The sequence below is a fragment of the Callithrix jacchus genome, chromosome 1 (genome assembly GCF_049354715.1).
Source record: "Callithrix jacchus isolate 240 chromosome 1, calJac240_pri, whole genome shotgun sequence".
In the NCBI taxonomy this organism is placed as follows: Eukaryota; Metazoa; Chordata; class Mammalia; order Primates; family Cebidae; genus Callithrix; species Callithrix jacchus.
In genome coordinates, this window is record NC_133502.1 from 172,297,887 (window position 1) to 172,314,010 (window position 16,124).

General features: G+C 41.8%; 1 protein-coding gene across 24 annotated transcripts in view; it reads right to left on the reverse strand.

The window, feature by feature from the left end:
* DENND1A (DENN domain containing 1A) overlaps positions 1–16,124 on the reverse strand; it is a 553,495-nt gene that overhangs the window by 289,057 nt on the left and 248,314 nt on the right. For all 24 annotated transcript variants that reach the window (XM_078375906.1, XM_078375877.1, XM_078375918.1 and 21 more), the window contains one exon: positions 2,272–2,341. In XM_078375906.1, the coding sequence (XP_078232032.1) occupies positions 2,272–2,341 (70 nt within the window). The remainder of the gene's footprint in view (positions 1–2,271; positions 2,342–16,124) is intronic.

Sequence of the window (16,124 nt, forward strand, 5' to 3'; positions counted from 1 at the left end):
TCCCAACCTCCCCGTGACTTTTGTATGGGAGAAGGTTTTGGCCCTGGGGCAGAAGGTAGATTCTGTTTCTTTAAATAAAAACTCTCTTTCTGTTCTAACCTAGTGACTAACACCTTGCAAACAAAATTGTAGGCAGATTTCCTATCATATGTGTCATAATTCTTTTAACCAAAGTAGGAAAAAGAAAGAGTCCTATGTTCAAGAGACATAGACTCCAACTAAAACATGTTACTGATCTCAGTCTCTGACATCCCAAGAGGCAGAGTCCTGCTGGAGCAATGACCCAGGAGAAAGGTTCACCAATTTTTCAGGGTAATGACCCAGTCTCCCAAATGTGCAAATTGTATAATCTTTCCTGAATCACTTGTTTTAAAAAGTGTACTAAGTTCTTTGTTTTGCTGACTTTCTCTTTTTTTTTTTTTGGATTGGAGCATATGGAGGAAGAAAAAAATGTGAGTCAATCTCCAATTCAAACCTGTGAAGAGCCTACATATTATACAATTCTATTTATTAAAGACACCTTTCAAATTTGAGTGAAAACCTGAATGTTTGACTAAAGATAACTGTGAATCAGAAATCGATGAACAGACCCAAGGTGACCTCCTAACTCATTCATCAAAGAGTAAATCACTTCTTTTATGACAGCATCCCCTGACATCTAAGCTTCTTTTCACAGTGAGTGTAGTGATCAAGGGAACTGTTCTATTAGTTATTCCTTCCATTTACTGTGACCTCTGAAATACATTTGCCAGTAAGTAAATCTGCCTCTAAAAAAAAATGATTTAGTCATTATAAACACAATTTCCCGCCTTTCCTCCAAAACAGCATTTCCAAAAGTGTGTTCCAGGAAGCACTGCCATCTCAGAATGCTGATATTTATCATGGAATGAAAGGGGTTTGGGGCAAAAGGAGATGGAAGCACAGGTGACACAGGTTTCTCCAATGCAGGACTTCCTAGAGCTTACATTAAATGAATCTTAAGGAGATGAAAACGAAAAACAGCTTTCCCTCCCCTGGACCCCAGTGTGAATGAACTGCTACCCTTTCCATGGACCATTTCTAAGAACTAACACTCAAATTCCTCAGAACACTCAACAAAAAAAAATTAAGTAAAATTTTTCCTTAACATTTAATAATAATGGGTCACTTTAAAAATATTAGGCCATTTACAAAAAGGAAAATATAAGACATTATATAGATATAAGAAAATATATGACAATATATAGACAAATATTCAACTCATTAATAAATAAATGCAATTAAAACAATGAGACTTTTTTACTTGTCAAATAAACAATGAATTCAACAAATGATACTGACGAGAGTATTGTGACCAAGGCATTTTCTTACATTGCTGGTAAAGGGTATCCTTTAAGAAAACAGCAGAATTCTTCCGGAAAGCAGTTTGGTAAATGTTTTAAAAATGTATATGTCCACTGACCTTACAATGGCCCATCTGGGATTCTCCTTTTAAGGAAACAATCCAAAATGAAGAAAATGCTTTACCCTCAAAGATGTGAATGGTTATACTTCTTATAACAGTAGAAAAATCCCAAACAATTAACAATTCCCAGTAACAAAAAATGCCTCAGGAAATCAAGGTACATGATAAAATATTACACAGCCATGAAAAATATTTATAACATTTTTAATAGTATGGGAGGCACGCTCATTATAACGATATCTGAAAATGAGGGCTACAAAAATCTACATAAAGCTCCAACTTCTTCCAAAAGTACAGCGAGGTACAGATGTATTTTTAACATAATTTTCAGACCCTTACAAAAGTTACTGTAAAAGCACCACAAAGCTTTATTGAAATGGGAACTCAGGACAGCTGGGTAGGTCACTTGCCAGTTAAGTGTGTTACTTGCAAACCCCAGATTTGCAGCATGACATGAGCAACTGAAATTTGTGCCTTAGCGAAATTATAATTTAATACATATCATAAATTTCCAAGGCTGCTTGCGAATATTAGAAATTGTGAACATTAACGCTGTGAATGTTAAGGATCTATTTATCATTTCTTTAATGCAAAGAAAAACTTAAGGAAGAAAACAACCCAAAATGCTGGCAATATTTATTTTAGGGAAGAGAACAGGGGCAAATTAGGAGTGATGTTTTTTTCCTTCCTGTTATTTTCTGAATTTCCCACACTTTCTGTAATAGGACTGCATTACTTTTTTGGTAAAATATAAGGCATGTTTTACTTTTTCATTATAAAAATTAAAGCTTATTTGTTAAAAAGAATTATTTTTAAAAGGCAAATACCTGTCTTTTTGTCGTGTAATCTGCCAGGATGTTAAGTAGCTTATAAAATACCTCGAACCAGGGGAGATAGCTGGAGGAAGAAGAGGAAACAAATGGAATATTAGTATGCAGGTCAAAAACTTTAACCAGGATCGAATCTAACACTGATACATTTCAGTTTTGCTCTATGTCCTAAAGAGTCTTCCTGTCACAGACTGCTGGAAACACGGACTGGCGAAATGCTAATTATTTCTGAGAGTTTAAAAAACTGCCTGTGTAAGGCAGAGGATTGAATGTCCATTATAAATTATTCCCATGCCTCTGAGCTAGAACAGTTCACAGAGAAGAAATTCAAAGCAGACTCCACAATCAGGAACCATCTCTGAGTAGCCCCCTGGCCTCTCCCAGCACACCCACCCTTCCCAGGAAAGCCTCTATTCAATTTCTCATGATGGGACAGGGACAGGGACAGGAACAGGAACAGACACACACACACACACACACACACACACACACACACACACACACACAGCATTCCCACTGCAGGCACCTGCAAAGGGTCGTCCCAAAGGCCCCATGAGCCCAAAGTCGTCTATGCTACTGCAACAGATATTCTACACATCATACACCATCTCTCTATCTACTTCAGCATGAGTTCCACTTCTCCATCCCCACTGTCCTCCACCAGGTCCTGACCATTGCTCCCTTCACTCTGAGAGCAGCCTGGCTGCTGACCTCAGTTCTGCAATCCACTCTGTGTGGCTTTTTTTTTCTCTTGAGATGGAGTTTCACTCTGTCACCCAGGATGGAGTGCAGTGGCAGAACCTTAGCTCACTGCAACCTCTGCATCCCAGGTTCAAGCAATTCTCCTGCCTCAGTCTCCCAAGTGGCTGGGACTACAGGCGTGCACCACTATGCCTGACTAATTTTTGTAGAGTCTGAGTCTTGCTCTATTGCCAGCCTGGAGTGCAGTGGTGTGATCTCAGCTCACAGCAATCTCCGTCTCCTGGGTTCAAGTAATTCTCCTAACCTCAGCCTCCCAAGTAGCTGGGACTACAGGCATGCGCCACCATAGCTGGATAATTTTTGTAGTCAGAGGCTCGCTCTGTCACCAGGCTGGAGTGCAGTGGTGCAATCTCAGCTCACTGCAACCTCTGCCTCCCGAGTTCAAGTGATTCTCCTGCCTCAGTCTCTTGAGTAGCTGGGACTATAGGCGTGCACCACCATTCCTGGCTAATTTTTGTATTTTAAGTAGAGATGGGGTTTCACCACATTGGGCAGGCTGCTCTCTAACTGCTGACCTCAAGTGATCTGCCCACCTCAGACTCTCAAAGTGCTGGGATTTATAGGTGTGAGCCACCTGGTCATTACTTTTAGAATGGTTTTTCTAAAATGCAAATCTCCATCGCACATTGTACTTAATCCCTGCAATGATGCTCCATCACTCCAGAATCAAGTCCACATTTGTTAGGATGAACTCTTGGGGCTCTACACTGCCAAGACCCTGCCCAGTGCTGTGGCTGTCTTCTCTCTACTTCCCTAAACACATGCTCCCCTCACTCCTTTCATGCCGGGAACATGCTGGCATCTTCAAGCCTGCCTGGGCTTACAGACGCTGGGCCCTTTTATCCCCAACCTTTGTGGTCTAGTCTAGTTGATTTCTACTCATCCTCCTAACGGTCCCCCACCCCCTCCCCATCCTCACTTCATGTGCCCTAATTCTCTCTTTTCTGTGCTGCCCTGGTCATGAGAATGCTGCAGTCATAACATTCCCCACACAACACAGTCCTCAATGGCATGTCTGTTTTCTCAAGAGACCACATACCAACAGAGAGGAAGGAGCCTATCCTTCTTTACTTTGTCTTCCCAGTGCCAAGAACGGCACCTGGCACACCGTCAGTTCTCAGTGTTTACTGGGCAGATAAAACCAGACAAAGACTGACGGCAAGGGCACAGGCATCCTATGGGATTGTTGAAAAGTATTCACGCTCCCAAGAAGTTTTGCCGCTTACTTTCAATGGCTTTGTTCTCTATAAGGAAATTTTCCAAAGTGACATCAAACAGCAAGCAAGAAAAACGTCGTACTAAGCGCTTGCCGGCCTAGTCACATCCACCCTGCTGTGCTAACAGAGTCCATTACAGACAGAGACGGACACGAGGTAGCGCACAGATGTGACATCCTTCCTGGGAGAGGGGAATCAGCACCCTGTACAGATTACCGGCTGCGCCACTGAGGGTAATAAATGAAGTGAGAGGCAACAAAGAGAACAGATAAAGTCCACAGTCCTCTGTCATTAACGTCTGTCTAAAGCCAGCACATGCTACTGTAAAATTTAAGTAGCTTATCAAAATATACTGATAAGCAACTTAACTTTTCACTTCTATGACAGTATTATCACTTACGTTAATATGTTTCAATCAGCCCTGGCAGCTGCATATTGACTATTACACAGCAAATGACTGCTGCCACTTTGCACAACATTTACTTTGGCAGAGTAATGTAAACATTCAAGAGGGATTAGGGAGGAGATAAGTTTCTCCCTTCCTACTCTGTTAAATAAACCTCGGCGGAGTTAAAAGCCATTATAGTAGGAACAAGAAATCCCTTCAGAAGAAAACTCTTGCACAGATTAGACGACTCTTAGTAAACAAGTTCGACCAAGGATTACAATTTTTTTTTTCCTGAAAGCAAAATACCACTAGTTAATGCTAGCCACTGAAAGTCAAAAGCGGGTGGGGGGAAGGCCAGAGGGGGAAATACATTCTTACAAGAAAACTGTGACTTCAAGTCAACAAGAGAAAAATTGAATTGTTTTAGAAATATTAGGTTAAGTGATATGGGGCAGGCTGGATGCTCTGACAGTTTAGGACTACAGTACCCATCAAAGCAGTTTTGCATGGCTAGGTTCAACTGACCAACATGGCTTGGGCACAGAGGCTCCAGCCTCCACGTCACCTGCTGTGAGGATTAAGGAGGGGATGTGGGAAGGAGCTCTTAGCCCACTATAGATGGCACCCTGGTTCTCACACACAGCCTCAGCCTCACCAAATCAATTCATTTGGCTATGCTAAGCAGAACCACTGGCCACAAGAAATATTGCAGTTACCCTGGAAATCAGCCATTTCTTTCTCCCTTTGGCCTGACTGGACACAACTGTTCCCCACATGTTGTCCCCTGTGCACTCACAGATGAGTATCTAGTGATGGCAGTGTTAAGGTTTTGAAACCAAAACCCAGCTGTCTTCTTCTTCAAAGGGCCCCTGTTTTCCCCTGTTGGGAGGCCAGGGTTCACAGCAGAGCTCTATCCAGCAGCGTTTCCTGTCCTGCTTCATTAGAGCCGCCACAACAGCTTGCGCAGTCTGCCAGGCTGCAGGTGAGGCTGCAGGGACCCTGCACTCCAGTCTGCGTGTGTCTGTCATCGTTGAATAAACAATCCTTCCCAGTCCAATGACAGGAAACAAACACTCTAGCCCGCTCCTCCGCCCTGGACATCTAACAGGGTGTGAACATCTCTGGTCCGCCTCTGCTTGCTACCTTTGTGTAATGGCTTGAGTCCCCACTGTGGAGTATCACAGTGGGGATTGTGGCAGGCTCCATCCAAGGCTGTGGCACAAAAGGTCCTGCACTCAAGAAGGCTATGGTCCTCATTGGAAAGAGACACACACAACAGAGTAACAGTTTGGTTGGAAGGAGCTAGAAGTCTTTCCCAAGTGCTTCATTTAGTTTAGTCTTTTGGACTGTAGAAGGTGATCATGGAGCACCCGTCATGACCCAGTCAGAAGACAGAGAAAGGTGAAAAGGGTACGGCCTGCTCCCCAGACACCTGCCTAGATCCAGGCTTCTCCCTTCTCACCCACTCTCGCCCAGGTAACTCTGTCCCAGGCTCTGCCCTCACTCCCAGGCATGAGAGTCAAACAGAGAGGTTTGTATTTCATGTGAGGTTATAAAACGTTTTAAACTTGAGAAGTGTTCTCCACCTACCGCCTTCCTGACCTAGGGCCCCACAGGCCCTTGTAAGGAGGGCAAGGGGAGATTCTAAAGACAGCACTTATGGTAGCAACAGCCCATAGTCAAAATTACCCTGAAAAAGTCCTTCAATTGCCCTCAAAATATGGTGGACATGGTCTGTGTAAACATAAAGTAGTCAGTCTGAGTTGTGGGGTCAGGTTGAATGAGCACATCCTACGTCTAAATCTGTTAGCTGGTGAGCTGCTGGCTCTTGAACTGAACTAAGAGCATGGACTCCCTTATTTAATCTCACTCTACTTGGGATAATAATCACTCCAACTGGTGAGTTTGTGTACACATGGATGACTGGCCTTATGTAAGTTCAGCGTGAATATAAAGGGATTCCACTTCACCATAAGTATTAAAACAGAAAACCAATAAAATCTTAAGAGCTCTCCGACTTCTCTTTCTACTAGTTCAGTTCAAAGTCATGAGACGGAACCAGATAAAATCAGTATGGGAGAGAGAAAGGGGCAGGGATGGTGGGAGAGGCTCACCAAGTGTAGGAAGGCAGCAGCCACCTGGGAGAATGGTGGTCCACAGCAGGACGACAGACTCAGGTGAGGAGAAGAGGCTGTCCTCCTGGAGGGGCAACCTGGTACAAGGTGTTAGAGTCCAAGTGGGAGGAGAAGGGTGTCCCACTGAGGGGTGATCAGGCATGGTGTGCTGGGGACCAAGCAGGGTAAGGGTCCTGGTAAGGGAAAGCCAGCATCTAAGCAAGATGAGGAGGGAGTCTCCATAGGGGAGGCCTCTTTGGAGTTTCATGACTTAATGGGGCAAGGAAGGGTTGAGCTGTCATGGGGTAATGACAGCAACCATGTGGAGCAGAGAGGTTGGCCAGCAATGGTATTAGAACCCAGAAGAGTACAAAGAACATCTGGAAGGCAGTTCAGTGTGGGATGTCAGAGCCTGAGGGCAGCAAGGCAGAGTCCATGTGATTGAGAATGCTGCCCATGATAGGAACGGGCATCCACAGCTCTGCCTAAGGTGCCACAGTCCAAACAGGGTGAGGAGGGTGGCACTGTGTGGGAAGGAAGCTGCAGCAGAGGGCCACTGGGCACAAATGGAGAACAGATCAAGACTGACCAAGCAGGTAAATATATAATGGGAACCAAGTATCTTACTATCAGAGAAGAAAGTTACAAATCTGGTTTGGGAAAGAATGAGAATGAACCCTGTGGTGTCAAACTGGAACTGGATGTAACTGTGGGAATCATTGTGTTCAATAGATAGGTAGAAAAATAGAGACAGATAAAATAAATAGAAATACAAATCTATGTACATACATATATTCTCTAGTTTTAGCCACTGAGAAGGCCTGGAAGCAGGGATAGCCCAATTATAATGAGCACACTAAGTGCCCGGATACTGGTTCCTAAATACTATTCTCCAGTAAAAGGACCCTGGGCTCCTTGAAAAAAAAGTCTGATTCCAGGGCTGGGGCTGGGGCTGGGGCTGGGAAATGCCCTGTTGGATTAGGAGGGGGGGAAAAAAAAAAAAGCAGTGCTCAGTACATGAACAAGACATATCAATAGGACAGGAAAGCCAGTGAGGAGGGGCTCCCACTGACAAAATCTGCATGACAGGCAGAAGAAAAGTGCAGAAGTGATGGCTTTAGAACCAGGTGGGAAGTAAGTCTTTCCCTTCATCTTGACCTCAGTAGAACCCAGTGGATTTCAGCCTTATCAGAACTAGTGTCTGCTTTGCTATCCTAAAAACAAAATCTTAATGTAATCTAGCCATTCACAAAACCAAAATAATGCTCTGGCTCTCCAACAAAAGAGAAATAAGAATAAAAGTAATTTACAATAAAATTTTAGGATGTGACACTCAGGCACCATTAAAATAGATGATACAATAAAGTACTGCCTCCCTGGGGAAGACTGTGGCAGGGCCACTTCTGTGCATGTTGGGACTGATGAGTTTAAGTAACATGACACTGGGTCTTTCATTTGTTTTTGGTGACTTTCTACTGTCTGAGGAGCTCCTGACATTCCATCTTGAATACTTGAAGAGAGGCATCCCTTTTTGTCAGCAGATTATGCAAATATGTATCCAATGGCAAATCATTCCTTGGATAAACCTGTTAGGCACTCAGTATTTAAAGCTTTCCTATTAAAAAAAATAAATGAATCCCCTCCCCCAATATTAAAAAGCAGAGCAGCATGGCATATGCTGGGGAGAACACAGGCTTGAATCTGGTAACCCCGAGTCTGAATCTCAGTTCTGTTCCTTTCTAGATGTGACACCTCGGGAAAGCAGTCTTCCAAAAGCTCAGTTTCTTCCTCTATGAAGATATACACCACCTGCTAATGTATCTGATGGATATGAGAGCCACCAATCCAGAACACTCTTCCTGTCCCTCCCTGCATGACCCCCTTTCCGATCTCAGCTTTGGGAAGCTCTCTTTGATTCCTGGAGTCTGGGTCAGAGGCTACTCCGGAACTCTACAAGTATTCCTCATACTGTGCAGTCAACCAGAATGGACAAGAAAACAGAAGCTGTTACAAGAGGAAAATACTCACCAACAATGTGACTGTTTTAAACAACACATCCCTTCTCCACCCTTTCAGTTTCCAGACAATATGTCCCATCTTCACCCTTCCAGTTTCACCCAGCATCTTTCCCTACTCCTGTCTCTGTATCTCAGCCAAAGATCTATAATAAAATGCAAACTAGCCACAAAGTAAAACTACAACTCTTGCAAAGGATACTGGATTTCATGAACCCATGTTGGACATGCTGGATACCCACTCAGAGTTGAGGCAAAGTCATCGACAAATGAAGACCTGGCTGTATTAGACCACTTAACAAGTCATGAAGAGGAAAATCAAGAAAAACAAGGATAGTAACACAACAGTCACATCAAAAGAAAATAATTTCAATATCAAAGGATAAAAGAGACCTTTGGGAAACTGAAGCCCTCAAATATTTTTGGAAAAAATGACTCCTTTTATGATTATGTTGTGAAAGTTAACTATGAAGTGTTATTAAGTCAGAAAAATTATAACGTCTTCTCTCCCACAATACTTGATGTATTATTCTTTCTAAGAATTAACACACTGTTGGAATTAAGAGGCAGATTTTGTTGAGGTAAATTTATTTTCCAAATTCTAGGTTCACTTTTTCTAGATAAAATCCTAACCTTTTCTTTATTTTTACTATGAACTTTTGGTCCCTATTTAAACAGATGCATTTTATTCCCAGAATATGAAGACCTCCTGGGCTTTCTCTACATTCAAACTCACCATTGTTTATAACACAGGCTTTTCTGTCTTCTCCATTGGTGTCAACTCCATGGAAGCAAAGATGGTGACTGTGTATTGACTGTTTAACCCCTAATTATTCCTGGCACATGTGAGACATTCAATAAATCATAGCTTCCCTTGACAGACATAACTCATCTCTATAGGTTCTATTAAGGCCATTAAATACCACTAGAGCTATAGAGTAACAGTCAACCAACTCTAGCTGGGAGGTGGGGATCTAAATTTAGCAGGCAGCATTTGGGTTTGGAAAATGACCCAGTTTTTAAAAAATGATTCCTGCCAATGTCCTGCTGGAGTCTGGAATAAATAATGAGTATAGAGGAAGTGAATATTCAAAGTAGACCAAGGAATACTTACAAACAAGATTCCTCACCCCTTGCCCATCTCCCCAACACAAGTAAACTCTACCATCTACTCTTCTTGTTCCCATTTCAGTTGCTATGGAAAAACATCACATAACCAGGCTGATTACAATCATCTGAACATCTAATTTTTCAAGCACATGTGAGCCCTTAAAATTGTTCAAGAATCCTCTAATCTGTAGTGCAACAGGGTTCCTGTTGCCATCCCCTCCAGTCTGCTCCAAACATTTTTCCTCTTCTGTCCCTAACCAATTTGTCCCACTCTTCAGAAGATATTCTTCTCCCCAAACTTAGCAAAGAGAAAAGGCTTTCACATGAGCTCTTCCACTCCTATACTTCTCATTCCTTCCCCTCTCCCTCCTAATACAAGATGGGACAACTGTACTGCCTTCTATAAGACATATCTTCTTCCTTGTTATATTCAGCCAATAATCATTAATCATTCCCACTTTTAAGCACAACAGAAACCACTCATGTGTGCTGGTTTATGATTCTCAAACCACAACCTTAGCAGCAAGGTTATACATGGTTCCTCCCTAAGGGAAAAGCACACCTCACCTTCCTGAGATAACCACATTTAGCTTTGATTAACACTTCTACAGAATTTAAAATTGAGAAGATGTTTCCAGTCCGAACACCACATTCATTTCTAGATTATTCAGTTTCAGATGTTGCATCAATGGCATCTACCTTTTTTTTTTTTTTTTTGAGAGGGAGTCTTGCACTGTCACCCAGGCTGTGTAGTGCAGTGGCGCAATCTTGGCTCACTGCAATCTCCGCCTCCTGGGTTCAAGCAATTCTTCTGCCTCAGCTGGAGACTACAGGCGTGCACAACCACACCCAGCTAATTTTTTTGTACTTTTAGTACAGACGGAGTTTCACTATGTTGGCCAGGATGGTCTCCATCTCTTGATCTCGTGATTCACCCACCTTGGCCTCCCAAAGTGCTGGGATTACAGGTGTGAGCCACCATGCCTGGCCATTCTCCCATGCTTATTCAGACCCACCAGTATATGCCTGGCCCTCTCCTAGGTACATGGGGGAGTAAGGCCCACATCTCAGAATCTGGGGAGCTCACAGTCTACAGAGGAAAGCAGACACACTGGCAGATAATTGTCAGCAGCAACAGGTCAGTGCTCTGATAGAGTTTCACAAAGGGAAGAGAGAAGAGGTTCTGGGAAGTCTTCCAAGAGGAAGCAACACTTCACTGATCAACTTTACACTGCAAAGTCAGGAGACCCACCTGGGTTTGAGTACCAGCACTGTTACTTACTGGCTGTGGCCTGAGCCATGTTCGTCCTTCCCCATATGTGAAATGGAGATATAACTAATATCTACCCTCACATGGTTCTTTTGAGGCTGAAACATATGTAAATGCACCTACCACACTGCCTAGAACTGAGTACAATTTGTTTCACCCTGATAATACCATCCTCTTTGATAAGATCAAAAGTCAAAGGAACCTAAATAAGAGAAAAACACAATCCCCTTTGGGAGCTCTAAGCCAGTCTTGCCCAGTCTGGGCATTCTGCTTTGCTCACAGCTGCTAATCCCAAACTGCAAATTGATTATGATATTCAGCTAAGCTAAAGAATCTCTGATTTATGTCCATAATTAACATTCCATTGTGATACCTATTATATCTATGCAGGAAAATATATTGATGTACTGAATGAGTAGAAATATTAATTTGCATTATGAAAAAACACCAAAAACTCCCATAAAACATCTGTGCTTATATAAATCTACCCAAACATACACTTGGATTTGATTTTGGAAACAAGGCTCTTTTCTTTCTTGATGGGTATTCAATAATTGTTGCTTTTAGAGAGTGGATTTGTCATCTTTTTTTCTATGACAGCATTACTTTGATTGAAGGAGATTGCTCAGGAGGAAAGCACAGAGGCACTTTTCTGTTATCACAAGTGAAGTGTTGGTAACATGAGATCTTTGGAATAATGGCATCTGTACTGACAATTCAGTGTAATTCTCAATATTTTCCACTGAGCCCAGACAGGGTGAGCACACAGGCCTTTCATCATTTTCCTAAGAGAGTTTATGATGCTGCCTACTCCTGTATTCATACACCTGCAAGGCTTTCCCCATTCAGAGTACCTTATTTTATGGCTTAAATTACTACTGTAATATAATGTAATGGGTTAGTGAGGTTCTAACCAAAGCCCATCCTACTGGAACATTCACAGCCTAAGAAATACACTGTCTCTACCAGGAAAAAAAACAACAAAAGGAAGAAATGGCTATACAAGGAGCCCTGTCCTACTTGCAGTAATAAACAAAAAATCTATTATTCCAGTCAGATGCTATTTGATATTAATCTCATTTTAGGGCCAGGGAGTAGAAGCTAATATAGTAAGGGGGAAACTATGTATCAAGTGTTAGGTGCTTTGAAATAATACTCTAAATAACTCTGTGAGATGAATAATTATCCCATTTTACAGATGAGAAAATTGAGTCTCAGTGAAGTGATTTCCCTAAAATGACACAGCTACTAAAACCACAAATCAGACACAAAACCAGTCCAGTATGATTTCTAAGTCTGACCTGCTCTAAACAATACAATAAAATAGTTGTATGATCACATACAATGATCAATCCTGAGATTAGGATATAAAATCCTTACCTTGTGGTTCTGACTGTAGTGCTTGGTAAGCATAAAGGAAAACTCGCCTCCAAAAGCCCCTCGGCTCCAAGTGTTCTGAGCAATCTAACTCTGGCTGCCTCCCAACAATTCAGCATGTTTTCTTACTTTGCCAGCTCCAGGGACACTAGTCATGTGTCAGCTCTTTATTGCTTCAGGAATTAGTGTACATGTTATATTCAGAAACACAAATATAAATAGCTCAATTTAAAATGTTTTAATCAAACACGGCAGAATAGTATTTTAAGTTTCCAGTGCTTCGTGTCAAGACCCAATACTTCTGCTATACCCTAAATGCATATTTTTAAGAACTTTTTCTAGAAAAACTATGGCCTATGTCTTAGATTCTTAAACAGACTGTGTTGCCTTTTTTAATTTAAAGTATAAAGCTTTAAATGTATGCTTATGGTGACAATTAAGGAAATGCTAGATTAGACAGGGCATCAGCTTTCCACAAATAGTACTCATTTAAGTTCATTTCCACCCCAGATCTCTGCTTGAATGTTATATCATTCAATCGCAAATCTCTCTATAAAAGTGTCTGGCTGTCTCTTAAACCCATTTACGCTCTATGCTTCAATGCCTTTCCTTGGCAACTTTTTCCATATGCTTAACTTCTTTCAGGGAAGCAGTTCTGTCTCAATTCACAGAACAGCACACCAATCAACACAAGCAGCCAGGCAGGTAAAGAAAGGAAGAAGGAGAGACAGGCACACAGAGAAAGTAGGATATGAATGAAGCTAGTCCAATAAAAGAAATGTTTTAAAAGGCAGATTTTTAGGCCAAAATAAAATGAGCCTCACACCTACCCCCAAGCAACCAGAGAGCTCTGAACTTGAATTTATAACCCAAACACTCTGTACCATATGCAACTTGAGACACACAACTGGTGGCACTACTGGGGATTTATGACTTATGACTTGTTCATATTTAATTTGTAACCAAACACTTCCCCTTCCTCTTAGCTACCTTAGAACTCTTGATTAACTCTTGTTTTCACAGGTCAGAGGTTAAATAAAGGAAGGGAAGCATTCTGGGGTGAGATTGCCCAGAGCACCACATCCAAGAATGACCCTGTGCAAGGAACATTAAAATAAGTGATATGGCCAGAGATTGTTCCAGACAGCTGATGTTCAAAGCCTCCTTTGGGTACGAAGTAGAAGCTTTCAACTAGAGAGCCGGCAACAAAGACAGACTGGAAACTGGTCTGCTCTCAAGTTACCTTCAGTGACGAAGCAACTCTTTCACCGAGTTTTTCCCAAAATGTTTCTGAAAATGAAACCGAGGGGTTTGAGGGCGGGAAAGCAGGAGTTTGTGCAACGCAAGCAGCCTTTCTTCTTGCTTCATTCTGCCACAGGATTCTGTCTGGCCCACCAGATTCTCCTACTCTGAGGAAAACCTCCATGGCTATCTAATTTTGCAGCAGACCTGGGTCAGGCTGAGGGAAGCAAAATTCTTTCTTTGTACACAATTAATCACATGGAAGTTCAGCAACCCTGAAGAAGATTTAATCTATTCAACTATAACTACAAGATCCACCTAAGTCCAAGCACATTGACTGTTGTGTACCAAACTGATCAAAGTATTAGAAGTAGAGTGGAAAATATTCTAATAGTGGTAGAGACCACTCTTTATTCCAGAATTACCAAATGCCAGGAGCTTTACATGCCTTTGCTTATTTGCTCATTGCAATTCTAAGTAGGTACCATTATATCCCCAGATACCAAATGGCAAAACTGATGCAAAGAAAGGCTAAGTAACTTGCTCAGAGTCACACAGCCACAAAGTAGATCAGGGTCAAACCCAGTTCTCTGTGACTTCCTATACCAGGGAAGTACTTTCTGAAAAAACTCTCTGGGAATGGTTTCAGTAAAGTGTATGTTAGACAGTGCTTATACTTTACATTTGATTAGATGCTGTCAAAATGAGATAATAATTAAGCTCATTTGTTTTATAGACAGCATTCATTCACTCATTCATTGCCTAATATATATAAGCCAGGCACTGAGTAGAGAGTCGAATATGGCATTACTTCCACTAAAGTTGGTCCCTGGTTTAGATTTGTACAAGAATCATTATGGTGTTAGGAATTATGTGATAGAGGCAACATGCAAGTGCAGAACTTGGAAAATGTGATAAGTAATGATTGGGCCACCCTGAAAAGAGGTATAGTGTGCATTCCTTCTGCACTAAAACCACACAGAGCCATAGCATGAAATAGGCAGGTTCCTCAAATGAGCTCTTCAACAGAACAGAGGATCTCAAACGCAAGCAGGCTGAAGAGCTGGGAATCTGTGAGAAGGCGCCCAAAGCTATAATATAAAATGCCATTGGTCATTCTCTGTTGAAACCCTGATGGAACTCCTATCCTCAGCCACTCCCAATTTTTAAAATAACCTTTGTATAGATGGCATTGCTTTATTGTAAGCCAAGAGAAGAGTCCGTAATGTTACAAAAGCCTAAATTTGTTGTTTAAAAACTCCCTCAAAATACAGCCAAATTTTTAATTTTCAAAACAGAAATCCTAAAAACTAAATTTTAGAGAAAAGATGCTCAGTCAGCAAACCTCCTGGCAGAAATACATTTCTCTGATGTAAATTCTTTTTTATTTTTTCTCGATACAGTATCTTGCTCTGTTTCCTAGGCTGGAGTACAGTGGCGTGATCTTGGCTCACTGCAACCTCCATCTCCCAGGTTCAAGTGATCCTCCCACCTCAGCCTCCCAAGTAGCTGGGATCACAGGTGCATGCCACCATGCCCAGCTAATTTTTGTATTTTTAGTAGAGACAGGGTTTCATCATGTTGGCCAGGCTGGTCTTGAACTTTTGATCTCAAGTGATCCATCTGTCTTGGCCTCCCAAAGTGCTGGGATTACAGGTGTGAGCCACCACACCTGACCTCTGATATAAATTCATAAACTCACATAGGATTGAAAGAGTGCAGGGCTGGGTACAGTGGCTCACACCTGTAATCCCAACACTTTGGGAGGCCGAGGCTGGTGGATTACGAGGTCGGGCATTTGAGACCAGCCTGGTCAAAACAGTGAAACCTTGTCTCTACTAAAAATACAAAAATTAGCTAGGGATGGTGGCAGGTGCCTGTAATCCCAGCTACTTGAGAGGCTGAGGCAGGATATTTGCTTGAACCTGGGAGGCGGAGATTGCAGTGAGCCAAAATGACACAACTGCACTCCAGCCTGGGCAACAGTACAAGACTCCATCTCAAAAAAAAAAAAAAAAAGAAAGAAAGAGTGCAGAAAGCTTGCCTTTTAATGAGTTACTATGAAAAGCAGAAAATTAAAACAAAGGCCAGAAAAATGTATGCATGAATCATTTTTACTACATTTTTACCAGTATTAAATATTGTGACTTTTCATAATATATTTTCAATGGTAGTTCTTTTATTACTTATAATAGCACAATACAGACACTTCTCTAAACATGTGCTAAGAGAATGGCAAGGTAGATTACAGCAAATCCAGGCAATGGAAAATTGTCTTTTAGATTATTTTTAAGCATATGAGAAAATGTCCATAAAGTAATACAGACTGAAAAGAATGGCCAGGCGTGGTGGCTC